The 19477-nt window shown below is 48.1% G+C and overlaps 1 protein-coding gene across 1 annotated transcript; it reads left to right on the top strand.

Moving 5' to 3' along the window:
- The first annotated feature begins 2790 nt into the window (after positions 1-2790).
- On the top strand, positions 2791-11385 carry LOC100304270 (uncharacterized). The gene is made up of 9 exons (NM_001361395.1): positions 2791-3092; positions 3509-5411; positions 6281-6605; positions 6745-7600; positions 7781-7904; positions 8527-8746; positions 9187-9645; positions 9719-10004; positions 11059-11385. The coding sequence occupies exons 2-8, from the start codon at positions 3677-3679 to the stop codon at positions 9918-9920; spliced, it is 3921 nt and encodes a 1306-aa protein (NP_001348324.1). The 5' UTR covers positions 2791-3092; positions 3509-3676; the 3' UTR covers positions 9921-10004; positions 11059-11385.
- The last annotated feature ends 8092 nt before the right edge of the window (positions 11386-19477 follow it).

The raw sequence follows: 19477 nt of genomic DNA, 5'->3' as shown, positions 1-19477 counted from the left end.
TTACAAGCGGGCGAGAGAGGGAGGAGGTTCCTAAGTCTCTTCTGCATGGTGAGGCATAAGGACTACGAATCGGGTGCTCTCTACCTAGCTGAGCCTTGGGCGTCGTGACGACGTACTCGTTGACTTCGCCCTCCATGCCTCTGTGCGTTGACTGTGTTCTGTGTGTTCTCTCTTTATGTATTCTCGGCTGACCCTCTCCCTTTTATAGGCCAAGGCAGGGGTCGGTTACCGGTAGCTTCTCAGCTATTGTGGCATGTTAAAATGAGACGTTCTACCTCAATGAAGTCGTACTTGTTGGCATGTGTCTCAGTCGTCTGAGCTTCTCTAGTTACACTCTTTAAGATCGAATGCGCGTGGGAGGTGAGGAGCTCCGGCGTCACCATTACTCTCCCTTCGCCACGCTAACCCCTGGCCTTCGTAGCCTGCGTCTCGGCGTGGCTCGTCGTGTTGCGGGCCCTATAGATGACTACTGCACTCAGGCCTAGGCTTGATAGATCATGAGTGGAAGGAGGACTGACTCTCCTGCTGCGGCTCGGCGTCAAACACAGTTAATGCGGACAATTATTTATGACGGGCCAGTTTTAGATCAGTCACGGAATCCACTCGAGTGGTTTACTTCGGTTCGCCCGACCCCTTCTGGGTCCACCTCGTCCAATCCCGGACTCGGTACCTCGAGACTATCTGGGAGCGGGTCTTTCCGGAGCGGACTTTCCTCTCGTTCTTCAGCTCACTCGTGGGCTCTAGAAAGCTAGGGATCTTTTCCTCGACAATTTGGATGGCCAGCTAAATGATTGATAGCAGCTAAAAAACCAAATGCTGGGCTAAAATGGCTTTTTCGTGTTGGAGGCAGCCTAAGGGCTGATTTGGTGACCCGGGATCCGGAAGGATTGGAGGGGATTGAGAGGGGAATTAGTTTATTTTCCCCTCAATCCCCTCCAATCCTCCCGGGATCCCCTTGTCACCAAATCAACCCTAAGAAAGCATTTTTTTCATTGTGTGCGTTGCTCATCGTCCTGCTCGTCGATGCTCCACCACTGCAATGTGGTGTCTTGCATGTAAGCAAGGTGGTTGCTGTATTGAACTAATCTCTCTAGGAATAGTCGATTTTCGATCTGACACGCTACGGGCTAGACAGCTGGTTCGATTTGAGCAGAGCACGGTTTAATTCTGCACCACGCACCCTAGACCAGGATCTGCTCTTACTTTCCAATGTTAAAATGCAAGAAGGTTTAGCTTATCTGAATACACTGTTTTTACTATGTATGTTTAAATACAGCGAAGCCTACTTATATAAAAAAACCAAAATATTTTGAAAGCTGAAATAGAGAGACTGCTATTAATCTCTCGTGGACAATATTGCCCACACATCCATTCGCACGAAGGTGCTCGGCTAGTTTCTTGTCAGGCAAAGAAAAACTTTAACACTGGACACAAAAGTCAAAAGTCATATGTCCCTGACTAGATGTGCCACTAGGAGACATGCCATGTGTTTGTATAACTTTCACATACTTCATTGCACACAAAAAACCTATGTTTTAATTTGCGATAAAATGATGGAAATTGTACAGTTTTTTTTTCTCTCTCATGGAGAGCTCGATACCCACACTAATCGATCTCATGAGATGCTTCATGGCGCTGCACAAGAATTCCAATCACATTCTCAGAAGAGAAAAGAAAAACTACACTGCCAAAAACACCCCTTCAAAACGGGAGGCGGTTTCTTCTCTTTTAGCTCGAGACGAGAGAGAGAATGGAAGGGTCGTTGAGCAGCACAACAACTCAGAGAATATGAACTGCCACGTCTGGACTGAACTCAGCCATAATCTGCTCAAGACATGTTTATTTCCACGATAACCCCAACGCATTGGGCGAAACTGGAAACAGCCCAAAAGGTCCAAACAGCGTACAACACAACGGCGCAACAAATCACGCGCGCACACGCGCTGAATCAGGTGAATATTGTTAGAAGCAAAGAGCGAAAGATGTAAACGGTTGTCTGTGTATTTTATTTAGCATTATATCTGTGTATTTTATTTAGCATTATATCTATCCCAGTCTATAATATTCACCAGTTTAAACTTACAAAAACCATCCAACCAAACCCCCACACGCTTATAATCTCCACTAAATCCACTAAACAAATTGCATCAAAACTTAACACTATCAAACAAACAGTTTAGATTGCTCTCCTTACTTACTAAAATCCAATTAACAATATTATTTGGATAATCCCTTCTCTCCTCTCCCGCGATCCCGCTGCTCCCAGTCTCCCCCTTCATCCTCCACGCGTCCTGTCACCCCCTCCCCATACTAGCTTCGTCGCTGCCGTCAACCTCTCTCCTCGCATCGTCGCATTTGCCATCAACCCCTTCTCTCCGATCTCCACCGAGATCGTAACATTAGCACGATTTATATGTTAATATGTATTAAACTCGCTGGTATAAAAATGTTAAAATATTAATCCCTTCATCCTAAAATATTAATCGTTTTAGCTCTTGATTTTTATGTTTATGTTTAAATGGATGATAATAAATCTAGACACATATGTAAAATAAATACACTATAATTATTATATGAATTAACTAAATGATAAAACAAATTTTATTTGGGATAAAGAGAGTATTTTATATTATAATATGTATGTTATTAATATAACGGAGTCTAATCTAAAATAGAAAGTGGATAGTTATGAAGAGAGTGACAACACGCTCTTTAAAGTTAAGCATGGATTGATTATTATTATTATTAATAATAATTCTCAACAAATACTTGGCGCTCCTCCACCCGTCCAAGTCCAGCACCTCCTCCCACCTCCCTCACCGTCCCCGAGCTGCGAGCGCGAAAAAAAAAGCGAGAGCACCACGTACCTCGCCGCCGTCGTCTCCGCCTCTCCCCTCGCCACGTCGCTGCCGAGCTGCCGGGTACACCGCCAGGCGCAGCCAGATCCGCGCGGTCCGAACCCGGGAGCGCGCCGCCGTGCGTTTCGGATCCGCGTAAGGCGCGCCGCCGGATCCGCCGCGCCGACAGGGAGGGCGCTGCCGACGTCCAGCTCGGCATTGGTTTGGCTCGATCCGGAGGCGCGGCGACTGTGGGTGCGTGTCTCGACCCTGTCCTGGTCCCCGATTGTCTCTCTTTGGCGCGATCTGGGAAATGTTCTCTGTAAAGTATTTTTTGGGTTTATCCGCTGCATATTGTTCGATCCACCGTATGGACATAGCTCCGGTCTTAGAAAATTTGGATTTTAGGCGCTTGAATCGAGTACTCATTTTGATTGATACGATTTTGAGTTTCCCCCCTTGTGAGTAATATTGTTTCCCGTTCGAAGCTCAATAGTTGCTGGTTGAGCTGTTTTTACTTCAAGTTACCTTCATCCAGTAGAAGCTTGTGGAGTATTAATCCCGCTTTGAGTGCTCGTGGAATTGTGCTCCATAACCTGTTAGCTATTGTCCTTACATGACTGCACTGATTGATGAGACTAAAGCTTTTGCTATATGTTTTGTTTCAATAGGTGGGAGTAATCTGTATTTGTGGAGCTTTGCTTGGTGCTGAAAATTGTGCAAACATGAGATGGCTTCAGCATATAGCGTGCTGGAAGTGGGCACCGTGCAACTGAGCCCATCCTTCTTGTAGCCAGATTCCTTATTCCAATGATGCAGTGGTTGGTAGGTTGCAGTAGATGACTACCGGTGATCCCTTGCTCCTGTCATCATCGGGAAGTGCAGATTCACCTTCAAAGCCAGCTCGGCCTTCGGTAGGCTCATTAGGCTGCCTCTGCGCAACTGATTCATTCTCTTCTTCACTGTACGAGGATTGTGAAACGGCTTCTGTCACACTCACGGATGAAAGGGAGGCTCAACCAAGACATTTACGCGAGTTGTCTGATGTGAGCAGGGTGGCAGAGCGCTTCCAGTCTGCTGATTCACAATTCTTCCATCGTCTCTCAGTGGAATGCTCTCAGAAGGAGAGGCAGCGGAAGGTTTCTTGGGGTGGCGCAATGGAGAGGCAGCATTCTCCATCATCCCTAGAGATTGGAATGGTATCTTCTTCACATGAGAAGCCAAATCGCTCCCAGAGAATCAGGAACAAGAGCTCACAGTTTGAAGATCCATCCGAGCAAGAGCCAAGAAAAATATACATTAATGATCCTAACAAGACAAATGATCGATATGAATTTACAGGGAATGAGATCAGGACAAGCAAGTACACTTTGATTACGTTCTTGCCTAAGAACCTCTTCATACAGTTTCATCGGTTGGCATATGTATACTTCCTGGTTATAGCTGCTCTTAACCAGCTCCCTCCTTTAGCTGTATTTGGAAGAACTGCTTCTCTTTTCCCACTACTCTTTGTGTTGTTTGTGACTGCTATAAAAGATGGATATGAAGACTGGCGGCGTCACAGATCTGACAGAAATGAAAATAACCGAGAGGCACTAGTACTTCAACATGGTGATTTTCGGTCGAAAAAGTGGAAAAACATTTGTGCAGGGGAGGTTGTCAAAATTCATGCCAATGAGACCATGCCGTGTGACATGGTTCTTTTGGGTACGAGCGATCCAAATGGTATAGCTTATATCCAAACCATGAATTTAGATGGTGAGTCAAACCTAAAAACAAGGTATGCTCGCCAGGAAACTACTTCCATGATATATGATGACACATATTCAGGCTTGATCGAATGTGAGCTGCCCAACAGAAATATCTACGAATTTACAGCTACCATGAAGTTGGACAGTCAGAGGGTTCCGCTTGGACAATCGAACATTGTACTACGTGGATGCCAGCTTAAAAACACTGAATGGGTTATTGGGGTTGTTGTTTATGCCGGTCAGGAGACAAAAGCTATGTTGAACAGCACGATATCTCCTTCAAAGAGCAGCAACCTAGAGAGTTATATGAACAGGGAAACCCTTTGGTTATCAGCCTTCCTCTTGATCACATGCTCAGTTGTGGCTACTGGGATGGGGGTTTGGCTGTTTAAAAATTCTAAAAACCTGGATGCCCTGCCATACTACAGAAGAAAGTACTTCACCTTTGGGCGTGAAAATCGAAAAGATTTCAAGTTTTATGGCATTGCTTTAGAGATATTTTTCTCCTTCCTCAGTTCTGTGATAATCTTTCAGATAATGATACCAATATCTCTGTACATCACAATGGAGCTAGTCAGGGTGGGGCAATCATACTTCATGATTGGAGATACACGAATGTATGACAGTAATTCAGGTTCAAGATTTCAGTGTCGATCCTTGAATATCAACGAGGACCTAGGACAAATCAGATACATATTTTCTGACAAAACAGGCACTTTGACACAAAACAAGATGGAGTTTCAGCAAGCTAGCATCTACGGGAAGAACTATGGCAGTTCCTTGCAAGTCACCAGTGACTTTTCACATGAAATAAGCACTGCAGGCAAGGCAACTGACCTCTGTTTTTATTTTTTTGGACCAACTTTTCTTTCATGTTGTAAGAACTTTGACTTTTGAGCCTTTTAAATAACTTGTTCTTTATGGAAAAGCTGAAAATCAACCATAGTTGGGCTATATTTCATCCATCACTACTAAGTATCAGGTTGAACCTGGAGTTTAAATTTCTATCTTTCACCATAGCTTTTACTGAAGTTCTGTATGCTGCAGCTCATAAATAGTTAACTACTACACAATGTAACTTATTCATTTTTTCCTTAGGACCTTGTATCTTAGATTCTTACTTAAACAGTCTATGCTCCAATCAGAAGAAAGAAAACATCACATAGCCTTTCGCCCTTTCCCACAGCTTATTGACGAAAACAGCCAATGCATATATGTATGGTCTCCTCGTTTGGGTGCTGGGTACTACCATGGTATGATAGTGGACCAACTACATTATTGTCTAAACCATGATTCCATGTCCGTCAGTGTGCGTTTGAAACTGGAAACCTCTGTAGGTGCCTTGAGTACTGCAGCTCATGGTGACTTAGCGAGTATGCCATTTTTATATTCTTTTGTTTGAACTACATGAGATCAAACCTTACTGGAGGTCAGTAATTAAAAAAAAGAAATGTCTGGGGTTAAACAAACAGGCAGCAACTTGGTTCCTGCCCAAGGTCCAGGTTTTTATAGAAAGTCTTTGAAAGCTCATACACACTATGGAAAATTTAGAATCTTTCAGATTTCTTACCTTTTGACTGCAAATACAATGATTTCATTTTGGTCTCAGTTATGGTTTTTATTCATTCATTTTTCTAGATCTGAGCTCCAGATCATTTACCTGTCAATACTTAAGCTTGTCTCATTTTGCAGAGTCATTGAGACAAAGTGTCAGGAAGCCTAAAGTCAATGTTGATCTGGCACTCACGGAACTTCTGAATCAACCATTAATTGGGGAGGAAAGACTTTCTGCTCATGATTTTTTCCTTACTCTGGCTGCCTGCAACACAGTAATTCCAGTGAACACAGAGGGTTCTCACGATTTGACAAATGAAGTGGATGAGATAGGTGCAATTGATTACCAGGGTGAATCACCTGATGAGCAGGCTTTAGTAATTGCAGCGTCTGCTTATGGGTATACCCTTGTTGAAAGAACAACTGGACACATTGTTATAGATGTTCTAGGCGAGAGGTTAAGGTAAATACTGCAACCCTGAAACCCTCTGAGTTCCTTGACAAAGCTGTAGCCACTGCTGGTATCAGTTCCAACGAATTCATTTTGCACCTATATTTTTAGAGTGTATATTTACTTACCAATCTTACATTGTCATAATCAGGTTGGATGTTCTTGGTCTCCATGAATTCGATAGTGTGAGAAAAAGAATGTCTGTTATTGTAAGGTTTCCGGACAACAATGTGAAGGTTCTTGTGAAAGGTGCTGACACATCAATGTTAAACATTTTGAAAGTAGAAATTGATGATGAACTTTATGATTCGTTGCATGTTAAAATTAGAGAAGCTACAGAAAATCATTTGTCAGCCTATTCATCAGAGGGTTTACGGACCTTAGTCATTGGTTCAAAAAATCTGACAGATGCAGAATTTAGTGAATGGCAGGAAATGTACGAAGAAGCTAGTACCTCCATGCATGAGAGATCAGCAAAGCTCCGTCAAGCAGCAGGTCTGGTAGAATGCAATCTAACCCTTCTTGGTGCAACTGGAATTGAAGATAAATTGCAGGATGGTGTTCCTGAGGCCATTGACTCTCTGAGACAGGCTGGAATCAAGGTGTGGGTTCTCACAGGAGATAAGCAAGAAACTGCTATATCTATTGGTTTGTCATGTCGATTGTTGACTCAAACCATGCATTTGATCATCATAAATGGTTCCTCTGAGGTTGAGTGCAGGCGTCTTCTAGCTGAGGCTAAAGCCAAATTTGGAATAAAGTCAGCTGATTTTGGGCGGGATTTGCAAGGTACAGAAGACATGTACCATGGTGATATTTCTAAATTGAGGCCCTCAAATGGTCACCTGTCTGAAACTGGAGCACAAAGCCTCGAACTAACCGGTGTTATTGGTGGTGACAAGTCAGAGTACAGTGAGAACGTGACAAATTTTGATGGCACTGAGTTAGCACTGATAATTGATGGAAGCTCCCTTGTGTATATTCTAGAGAAACCTCTTGAATCAGAGGTTTGTTATTGACATCTTTTTTAATTGTGGCATATTCTTAATATATTGGTCTATTAAATGGCAATCACTTCTGCATATTCTGCAACACATAAGTAATTTCTGCAGATACAAATATCATATTGAAGCTTATTTGTTGCGCTTCCATTCTTGATTAACTTTTCACTACTTTCTATTTCACAGTTATTTGACTTGGCAACATCATGTAAAGTCGTCATTTGTTGCCGTGTTGCTCCTCTGCAAAAGGCTGGTATTGTTGATTTGATTAAAAGCAGAACGAGTGACATGACCCTGGCAATTGGTGACGGTGAGATACTCAATCTGATTCTTTGCTAGTTAGTACATCATGTTTTTATATTCTGTCTGCTGACCAACCGATCGTTGAAATTTTATATGCTAATTATTAATAATGAATAGTGTCTGAAGACCTTGGACCTGTGCTTTGTTGTGCGATAGACGATGAGATTTTTTTAATCCTGACCTAAAATTCGCTACCACGGGGAGCCGAGCTCAGGATCTGAGGAGTGCTAATAGGCCACATAACCAACTCAACTAGAGGCACTTTTACTAGACCACCACCTTCAGCAGCTAGGCGATGGCGCGATGTCGCTTGGGAGCCCGCCTAGTCGCCGTGGCGTCGTCTAAGTTGGCTGGGCGCCCACCTAGCTGGGTTCAGGCGAGGCGACAAACCATGGCGGCCATTGTCGACCGCTTGGACGCCTAGTCGGCGCCTAGGCGTCGCCTAGGTAACGCCGTGACAACAGTAGTGCCCACTAATGATATGAATACTACTGTTGCTTTAGCTTTACTAACATCACCGGCACCTTTTTCCATCTTATTCTTGGGAATCTTCATATTATGTCACACTTTAAGTTTCCAAGTAACGCGAAGACAACAGAGTCTCATTACCCTGTTTAATCTTTTGGCAGGGGCAAATGATGTTTCAATGATACAGATGGCTGATGTTGGTGTTGGCATATGTGGTCAAGAAGGTCGTCAGGCAGTGATGGCTTCAGACTTTGCTATGGGTCAATTCCGCTTTCTGAAGAGATTACTTCTTGTGCATGGGCACTGGAATTATCAGCGGATCGCATACATGATCCTGTACAACTTCTACCGGAATGCTGTCTTCGTTCTAATGCTTTTCTGGTACGTTCGTCCCCTATATATACCTTTATCGTTGTTTGAACCTCTGGTCTTTGTAGATCCCTTTTTTGTGTGTGTACTTAAGCATTCAAATTTTAGAATTTTGCGGTTACAAAGTATAATGCTGTTTTCCTTTGCTACTTTAGAAGACAGTTGGTGATGGTTGATTGATGATGTGAATTGATCTTTATGTGCATGCCCATGCCCATGCCCATGTATGATTAATTGTAGAGAATTGATTTGCTCCTAGTTATATTCATATGTGGTATCTCATGAATCTTGATATGTTGAATGTTTGACATGTATTTTGTTGATTCAATGATAAACATGTAGGGCTTTCCATCTTTCAGTAGTTGTTCCCTTTGAGATCCATCAGAGTTTACTAGTAAAATCACATATATCTTGATTTTCTGAAAGTTTGGTTTATTTCCTCATCTGTGTAGGTATATCCTATATACGGCTTATTCTGCAACTCTGGCATTAACAGATTGGAGCAGTGTTTTCTATTCCCTTATATACACATCAGTTCCAACGGTAGTAGTTGGCATTCTCGACAAGAACTTAAGTCATAATACCCTTCTTTGTTACCCGAGACTATATGAGGCAGGGCTTCGAAATGAGGGCTACAACTTGACACTCTTCTGGATCACAATGCTCGATACATTGTGGCAAAGCCTTGTTCTTTTCTATGTCCCTTTTTTCACATACAATATCAGTACAATGGACATATGGAGTCTGGGAAGTTTGTGGACAATTGCTGTGGTTATAATTGTCAATATCCATTTAGCCATGGACATTCAACGTTGGGTGCTTATAACCCATCTTGCTGTATGGGGTTCTATAGCTGCTACGTTTTTGTGCATGGTGTTAATTGACTCTATACCAATTTTCCCTAACTATGGGTAAGTTCTGAACTACTGGTTTACTTATTACCTATGGCAATAGCATGTGACTCTATTTTCTTATTCCTGGCAGGACAATTTACAACATGGCTGCTTCAAGGACTTACTGGCTTAGCGTTTGTCTTATAATAGTCCTTGGGTTGCTTCCTCGTCTCCTTTGTAAAGTGGTATATCAGACCTTTTGGCCATCTGATATTCAAATAGCAAGAGAAGCTGAGCTTTTTAAAAAGCTGCCCCAACAGTTGGGTTCAAGGCCTGCAAGTGACATCAGCTAACAACAGCTTCACACAGTTATTTTGTCAATTCTAAATTTGAGGCTGTGTTGATTCATTTGTTGAGCTGATTTTTGTCGAATTTTGGTAAGTTCTGTTTGTTATCCCTTCTATATGAGGTATTTTGTACCTGCCATGTTATCCATGTTTTCAGAGTGCACACTGTTAACTTTCAGAACAAGTTGATATACTCCCTCTGATCGTAATTAATTTTGGACAATGAAAGGTTTACATGGTGAAACTTCGATTATCAGTTTCTGTAAAATTATGTTATGACGAATAGAAAATAAAAGATATATTATGAAATCGGTTTTCATGATGAATCAGTGAATCTCGTAGCCTAAGGCACAGTTGGTTCCCATGGTCTAAAGTCTAGTTGGCTAAAGTTAAAGGCTATTTTTTTTTCTTGAACACAGGAGAGCTGCTTATCATTTCATTAACAGGGCGTCACTTGGATCTCTTCATTTTTAGAGGAATTGAAATTCACTCAATAAAGTAACTTATTTAGTTTGGAATTTAACATTCCACCACTTTCCAAAGTTCAGATATAAGCCTATCTCAAATTCATAGGGTAGAGGATGAGAAATGATTTTATGCATTATTAGAATTTGTTTCTACTCTGTCATGTCACTTACATGACACTCTTCGTCTCAGTTCTCTATAGTAAAATGTACCACAAATATCTCCGATATCTTACTAATAATAGTATACAAATATATTTTGCATAAAACCGAATTAACTTAATTGATATATGCCTAAATTACTATTATTAGAATGGAATTCAATTCCAATAAAAATTAAGGGCTGAAGTTTAGACCATTTTAACTCATTTGTTTGAGGTTGGCTAAACTTTAGACAACATTAAGTCCTTCTGTTGTGGCAAGCCTCAAGAACCTGGCACAATGTTTAGTGGCTAAACTTTACACCATGAGATCCAAAGATTTTCTAGATCTGTTTATATTTTTGACTCTGTAACTGTATCAGGAATTAGCAGTTCTCTATAGAATCTCAAAACGTTTCAACTGCAGTTTCAGTAATCAGTAGGTCAGACTTGGATGTTCTGTTATCAAGCTCGCTAGTGTTTACAGTACGTACCAGTGCCTGAGCTTTTTCATATGATTAATTTCTTGTTTTGGCTTAGATTATACGCTGAGGACAAACTTCGGTAAGGTGTACAAATTTGGCTCGTGGAAGAGGCTTCAGAATGCAATGGAGCGGCTGACAAAGGGAACTGACTACTGGTGGTGATGAAAACGGCTTGGGTCTTCGGGGGCTAGTAATGACAATTGTACAGATATGGGACACAACGATACATACACTTGTATTTTACGGTAGAGTTTGTTAGCTTGTGTTTAGGGAATAAAAACATAAATAGATACAGATTCTTTTCGCACTGCGGTATTTTTTTAATCCCTGACTATATGTTAACCGTCTTCATTTACTTCCAGCTGCCTGAGGGTTTAGCTGTAGCGGTTTGCGCTGTCAGAATTTTTACATTTTACAGCAATACGAGGCCCAGTTCCCTAATGTAGTGGTTCCAAACCACATCGAATTTTGTTGAACATTTATTTTCGGATGTCAGTTTTAATTGTGAGATGTAGGTCTGTTTGGTTGGATGTTTAACTTGCCACACTTTATCTAACCTTTTCTGTCTAAGTTTAGTTCTTTTTTGTTTGCTGTCTAAAACGCTACGACGTATCTAACTTTTTCTGTCTAAGTTTATCTTCAATTCGAGACGTATCTAACTTTTTCTGTCTAAGTTTATCTTCAATTCGAGTCATCTAACTTTTTCTGTCTAAGTTTATCTTCAATTCGAGCCACTAAAGTAGATTGTGGTGTCTTAGGTATGAAATCAAATAATTACTTAGTTCTTTAATTTGGACGACTAACCTTAGATAATATTTAACCACGAGCCAAACTAAACTAAACTAGCCCGTAATGTTTTGGACGAAATGGCACCTACCTGAAATAATTCATTTCCCCCCACCCATTTCAATACATTCAAGCAACTAAATAGTTTGATACGATGTAGAGCGTACGATACTAAAAACGAAAAGGCCAGCCTCCTGGGTTCAGCCTCGAGATGGCAGCGGGTTCACCAATTGGGTTGTTAATGGAAAAAAACTAGATTAATGGTCTGTTTGTTTTAATGTTAATCCATATGGATTGGACATCAATGTTAATTTATATGGATTGGATGGAGTTAAGTGAATTTAATTCTCTAGCAAGTCGAAATCTCTTCTAATTCTTTCTAATTCCATCAAATCCACATGAGGGAAAAATTGGAAATCCACACACAGAGCTAGAGTTATCATTATAGCAGTTCTTTGGCTCTACAGTCAGTCCACGTTTTGCCATTTCATGGGGATGGCCACATTAGCGGGCTCTCCTCTCTCCCACCCACCCTTTCTCTCATTATAGTTCATCATCCGCCCTCTCTCTACACACCTAGAAGAGAAGGAGCGACATAAGGAGGTGGAGAGGGAATCAATGGCATGAAGATCATGGAAATCAACACAAGAGGATCCACAAGAGTTGGAATTGAGAGGCACATCTCTCTCCCTAGCAACTAGAAGAAAGGAGGTGGAAAGCTCAAGAACAAGGAGCTAGAGAATAAGATGAGATCTAGTTTTTCTAACTTGTTGAGAAGCTCAATAACACCCATCTACACTCTGGTTTCGAGCACATTCATAGTTTTCATTATATTTTAAGAAATTGTGTCCTAGAAAATGTTCCAAAAACACTAGATAATGTTTGGTCAAAATATAGTTGGATTCAACAAGTTAGATATGTACTATGGAACCTTAGAATGGTCTAATAAACATAGCTTACACATGTACAAAACCTTGGTGGAGGTATCCATTCTGAGATATTATTTTGCACATTCTGTGTCCATGAACTGTTCGGCTGCACGTTGAACCTCCGAGAGGCTAATTTTTAGTCCAGTCACATTAGATGTTTGAATACAAGTTAGAAGTATTAAATATAGTTTAATTACAAAACTAATTACACATATAAGAACTAAACAATAGGACGAGTCTATTAAACCTAATTAGTCCATGATTCACGTATGTGATGCTATAGTAAACATTTGCTAATCATGGATTAATTAGGCTTAATAAACTTGTCTCATCGTTTAGTCTTCATCTATTGTCGGCGTTTCGAACCCGGGGGGTCCCTGGACCGACGAGTAAATTGTCGCCGCGTGCTCCAGCCCAGATGGGTCGGCACGAGACGGAGCGCGAAGGGGGGGAAGAAGCCGGAGGGAGACAGGCGTAAAAGGGGAAACCCGCGGCCTTCGTGTTTGTCCCGCGCCCAGGTCGGGTGCACTTGCAGTAGGGGGTTACAAGCGTCCACGCGGGAGGGAGCGAGCGGCCTTACGCGAGCGCCGTCCCGTCCTTCCCCGCGCGGCCAACCCTCTGTAAGAGGGTCCTGGACCTTCCTTTTATAGGCGTAAGGAAAGGATCCAGGTGTACAATGGGGGGTATAGTAGTGTGCTAACGTGTCTAGCGGAGGAGAGCTAGTGCCCTAAGTACATGCCATCGTGGCAGCCGGAGAGGTTTTGACACCCGGTTCGTGTGGTGTCATGGCCGTCGGAGGAGCGCTGGAGCCTGGCGGAAGGACAACTGTCGGGGCTGTCGAGTCCTTGCTGACGTCCCCTTGCTTCCGTAAGGGGGCTGAGAGCCGCCGTCGTCATAGAGCATGCGGGGCGCCATCATTACTTGTTTACCGGGGCGAGCCAGATGGGACAACGGTCTTGTTCCCCGTAGCCTGAGTTAGCTTGGGGTAGGGTAATGATGGCGCCTCCTGTGACGTGGTCGGTCCGAGCCCTGGGTTGGGCGAGGTGGAGGCTCCTCCGAGGTCGAGGTCGAGTCTGTCTTCCAAGGCCGAGGTCGAGTCCGAGCCCCTGGGTCGGGCGAGGCGGAGACCGTTGGCTGAGGCCAGGGCTGAGTCCGAGCCCTGGGGTCGAGCGAAGAGGAGTTCGTCGTCTTCCGGGGCTGAGCCCGAGTCCGAGCCCTGGGGTCGGGCGAAGCGGAGTTCGTCGTCTTCCGGGGCTGAGCCCGAGTCCGAGCCCTAGGGTCGAGCGATGCGGAGTTCGTCGTCTTCCGGGGCTGAGCCCGAGTCCGAGCCCTGGGGTCGGGCGAAGCGGAGTTCGTCGTCTTCCGGGGCTGAGCCCGAGTCCGAGCCCTGGGGTCGGGCGAAGCGGAGTTCGTCGTCTTCCGGGGCCGAGCCCGAGTCTGAGCCCTAGGTCGGGCGAGGCGGAGTTTCCTATGGCGCCCGAGGCCGGACTTGGCTGCTGTCAGCCTCACTCTGTCGAGTGGCACAGCAATCGGAGCGGCGCAGGCGGCGCTGTCCTCTTGTCAGGCCGGTCAGTGGAGCGGCGAAGTGATTGCGGTCACTTCGGCTCTGTCGACTGAAGGGCGCGCGTCAGGATAAGGTGTCAGGCCACCTTTGCATTAAATGCTCCTGCGATACGGTCGGTTGGCGTGGCGACTTGGCCAAGGTTGCTTCTTGGCGAAGACTAGGCCTCGGGCGAGCCGAAGGTGTGTCCGCCGCTGGAGGGGGTCCTTGGGCGAGACGTAAATCCTCCGGGGTCGGCTGCCCTTGCCCGAGGCTAGGCTCAGGCGAGGCGAGATCGTGTCCCTTGAGTGGACCGATCCTTGACTTAATCGCACCCATCAGGCCTTTGCAGCTTTGTGCTGATGGGGGTTACCAACTGAGATTAGGAGTCTTGGGGGTACCCCTAATTATGGTCCCCGACAGTAGCCCCCGAGCCTCGAAGGGAGTGTTAATACTCGCTTGGAGGCTTTTGTTGCACTTTTTTGCAAGGGGACCGACCTTTCTCGGTTGCATTTTGTTCCGGTGGGTGCGCGCGAGCGCACCCGCCGGGTGTAGCCCCTGAGGCCTCGGAGGAGTAGTTTGACTCCTTCGAGGTCTTAATGCGTTTCGCGATGCTTCGGCCGGTCTGGTTGTTCCCTCATGCGAGCTGGCCGTAGCCCGGGTGCACGGTCGGGTCCCAAGTTCTCGGGCTGGTATGTTGACGCTGTCAACGGTTTGGTCGGAGCCGGGTTTGCGAGAGCAGCCCCCGAGCCTCCGCACAGGGCGAGAGGACGGTCAAGGACAGACTCGACTTTTTTACATACGCCCCTGCGTCGCCTTTCCACAAGGAGGAGGGGGGGGGGGAAAGCGCCATGTTGCCCTTGGAGGGCGCCGAACATGGTGTCTCCAGTGAGCTGCTGACGGGTAATCCGAGTGGACGCCCGTGCCCCATTTGTTAGGGGTCAGCTAGAGGCCCGGAGGCGCACTCCAAAAGTACCTACGAGTGATCTGCCGGACCCGGTCCCCTTTTGACAGGGTTTGAGGGCTCGATGCCTCCCTCTGATGGGATTCTGTTACAAGATCGTTCCCACTGGTCTTGGAAATGTCCTAGGGTACCTCGGGAGCGTAGCCCGAGCCTTGGTTATGTATCGAACGTACCCAGGGTCATCCCTCGCTCTGCGTCTGAGGCGGCTGTGAACCCTTCGAGGGCTAGCCTTTGAACCCCTGATCAGTAGTGGGCGCGGAGCCCGAGTGGCCTGAGGCGGCCGTTGAACCCTTCTGAGGGGCCAGCCCTCGAACCTCTGACCAGTAGTGGGCGCGGAGCCCGAGCGCTCTGAGGCGGCTGTTGAACCCCTCCGAGGGGCCAGCCTTCGAACCTCTGATCAGTAGGGGGGCTCAGGGCCCGTTTCCTTCGCGAAGAAGGATCCCTTTCGGGGTATCCCCTTTCCCGGTCCCTGTTGTAAGAGAGAGAAAGAGGAAGAGGAAAAGGATACGGAATCGAATGACGTGGCGCACCTTTTTTGACGCGGTCGTTATGGCGAAGGCGAAGCGTCGCCCGCTTCTCCTGCCAAAGGTGCCGCCTATCCCGCCGTGGAGTTAATGCGATAGGGCGAGTGGTTCGCGGGGCAGCCGTTGCGCGTGCGCGAGCCGTTCGAGGAACGGAACACGGGCGCGCCGTCTTCACGCCGTGGGAGAGGGTTCTCTCGCTGTCCCATGAGGGGACGTGAGCTTGGTTGATGACGTGACCGCTACTTCCGCCCGCCTGCCACCGCCATTACTGCCGGCCCATTTTTGGCCGCATCGACCGTCGCACCTTCTCCCGCGGCTGACTGGCCCGTGACCGATGCGCCTGGCTGGCACTGTTGGGTCATGCGCAGGGTTGCCTCGAGTCGCGGTACTGGTTCCGCAGTCGAGGAGGCGCGGTAGTGGCGCGAGGGGCGGTGCAGTTGCTCGCACGTAGCAACCGGCGCGCCGGTTGCATGACGTGTGGGCCTGGGCCTCCATGCTGGGCGCGCTGGAGTCGAAGGGGTGTGCCCACTTGGCGCGGTTGCATGCTGACTGCATGGCTGTCCGCCCTTTCACCCGCTGGTCTGGGCGAAAGTGGAGGAATGCTTGTAACCGCTGGGCAGTTGCATGCACCGCGCGTGGCGGTTTGGCTTCTTCTGCCCTGGGCCAGCTTGCATGACGCGTGGGACCCAGCCCCCGTGTCGTAGGGGGAGGACCTTGGAGCGTGTTGGAGAAGACTCAGCCCACGATGGCTGAGGACGCAAGTGGGGAGAGTCGCCTTTAAAAGGAGGGTGATCCCCTTGAAAGGCGACCATGTCTTCGCGCTCCCTTATGCATCGCGTCTTTCCACCTTCCGAGCCCCCGGATGGGGAACACCCGCAATCCTTCCGCCTTGTCGTTAGAGGAACGCAACTTTGTGGAAGTTGGTACCTTTCAACCATCGTTCGGCTTCAAGGATTTTCATTAGGCAGCCCGGCCGCACCCCCTCGCTGGTGGTCACCCAAGACGGTGACCACCAGCTCCTGGGTGGGGAGAAGCAAGCCAGGCTGTGATCTTGGTCCCGCCCTCAGCTTCAAGGATCCTCATCATCCTTGCTGGGGCGGAGAGCGGGGTGAGCCGGGGCTCTACCTCCCGCGCGGGTTGGCTGGCCACCTCCTCTTCCAGCTTCTGGTGGTGGAAACCATCCTCCAGCTCTGCGGAAGAGGCGTCCTCCAGCCATGCCGGGGAAGGCGAACTGTTGCTGCCCAGCTAGGAAGCAACATTCCGTCCTCCTCCTCGCTTTCGTGGCGAGGACGGGAGTGAGAACCTACCGGTGCGCTTTGGAGCGGCCCACGCTCGCCGGTGCGGCGTTGGTGGAGAGGCGGACGCCGCCGTCGGTGCTGACGTGGTGGCAGCTGGAGGAAGCTTCCCCACCGTCGAGGCCGTCGGCGCCGCCTACGGACCGACCTCCGACTCTTTGGCTTTAATTTCTGGTTCGCGTCCCTTGAGCGGGGACACGAACGAGAGCCTTCCGATGGCTGCGTCCGTCCTGGGACCATAGCTGCTGCTGCACAGGTCGCCGGCGAGTCGCACGGAGCTTGTCGCCCCGCAGGCTCCCCGGTGTGGAGGTTGTTCATACCTGCGGGGACGGAACCGGAGTTCTGTTTGTAATGGCACCTTGAGTGCCGGTGTCTTGTTCATTGCGGCTGTTGGGGCCTAAACATGTATGTATTTTCGGCACGGAGCCATGTTTTTTCCTCATTTCGAGCACTAAGACTCGCCTGTCGGCTATCTGAACCGCTTCACCAAGCGTGAGTCGCATCGTGCGAAGGTGACGAGTGAGGTATCCGTATCCCGGAGGTGTAGGAGTCCCTCGGCTCAGTCGGCCTTGCTGTCCGAGGCTTCTCTTGCTTAGTTAAAGGAACCCTTGGCCGCTCTTCGATGAGCCGAAGCAGGAGGTAGCGGTGTCAGCACGGACAGAGGTGGAGTTGGCTTGAACAGAAGACTTGGTCGGCCGAAGCCTGGCCGGGTCGTCCACTGGCGGGACTGACGCCAGAGTTGAGTTGCCGAGGCCACGGGCCAGGCTGATGTCCTCGGGGGACAGCTGGCTGAGGCTTCGGGGTGGCCGGCCGAGCCGTTTGCTCGAGCCGGATTCCTAGAGAAGACCCTGGCGGCGATGGCTCGGGCATGGTGCTGATGTCGTCCTTCGGAGTGGAGATCCTCCGACCGCGTCGCCTTCCGAGGCTAGGCCGGACCTCGCCGAAGGTGTAGTTGACGCCGAGGGTGCTGCTGCTCCCTTCAACTGTCAAGATCCGAGCCTGCAGGATCGGGTTATCTTGTAGTGTGCGTATGTTTTCTGCGGCCGCCGAGGCCCAAACATACTGTCGTCGTGTTGTAAAGCTGCGTTCCTTTTCCTGTTGTCTCGAGTATCTGGACTTATTTGTCGGTAACAAAATTGCTTGTCCGAGCGAGAGTTACTTTTCACGGAAGGTGACGAGTGAGGTATCCGTATCCCGGAGGCGTAGGAATCCCTCGGCTCGGTCGGCCTTGCCGCTTACGTGCACTCTTACTCGTCCATATGGTCTGCAGAGCCTGAGTGGGCAGGTGGGTCTGCCTTGCATAGAATTGACACCCTTGGCAGGTGCGGACAATTCTAGTGGCGTCGGCCACCGCGGTCGGCCAGTAGAAGCCTTGTCAGAAGGCGTTTCCAACAAGGGCTCGAGGTGCTGCGTGATGGCCGTAAGCCCCTGAGTGTATCTCTTGTAAGAGCTCCTGGCCTTCGGCGATGGAAATGCATCGCTGGAGGATGCCTGAGGGGCTGCTGTGGTAGAGCTCCTTCCCGTCTCCCAGCAAGACGAACGACTTGGCGCGCCGCGCCAACCGCCGAGCTTCAGCTCGGTCGAGGGGTAGCTCTCCTCGGTGGAGATATTGCAGGTACGGGATCTGCCAGTTTCGATTAGGTGTGGCCCCGCTCCGCTCCTCCTCGACGCGCAGTGCCTCACCCTCGGGGGCCGAGGGTACCTCGGGCCGAGCCGAGGGTGCCTCGGGCTGGGCCGAGGCCTTCTCGGGCTCGGGTGTGTCGTCGGTCTTGACGGAGGGTTGATGCAGGTCTCGGGAGAAGACGTCCGGGGGAACCGTTGTTCGCCCCGAGGCTATTTTAGCTAGCTCGTCCGCAGTCTCGTTGTAGCGTCGGGCGATGTGGTTGAGCTCGAGCCCGTAGAACTTGTCTTCCAGGCACCGAACCTCATCGCAGTAGGCTTCCATCTTCGGGTCACGGTAGTGGGAGTTCTTCATGACTTGGTCGATGACGAGCTGCGAGTCACCGCGAGCGTCGAGGCGTCGGACCCCTAGCTCGATGGCGATGCGCAACCCATTGACCAGAGCCTCGTACTCGGCCACATTGTTGGACGCCGGGAAATGGAGGCGTAGCACGAGGCGTAGGTGCTTCCTGAGGGGTGAGATGAAGAGCAGGCCTGCGCCTGCTCCTGTCTTCATCAGCGACCCATCGAAAAACATGGTCCAGAGTTCCGGTTGGATCAGAGCTGTTGGGAGCTGGGTGTCGACCCATTCAGCCACAAAGTCCGCCAAGACCTGGGACTTGATGGCCTTCCGAGGGTCGAACGAGATCGTTTCGCCCATGATTTCCACCGCCCACTTTGCAATTCTACCCGAGGCCTCTCGGCACTAGATGATCTCCCCCAGGGGGAAGGATGACACCATAGTTACCGGATGAGACTCGAAGTAGTGTCGCAACT

The sequence above is a fragment of the Zea mays genome, chromosome 9, assembly GCF_902167145.1.
Source record: "Zea mays cultivar B73 chromosome 9, Zm-B73-REFERENCE-NAM-5.0, whole genome shotgun sequence".
Classification (NCBI taxonomy): domain Eukaryota; kingdom Viridiplantae; phylum Streptophyta; class Magnoliopsida; order Poales; family Poaceae; genus Zea; species Zea mays.
Note: the sequence above shows the minus strand (reverse complement) of the source record. Positions and strands in the feature narration are given on the sequence as shown.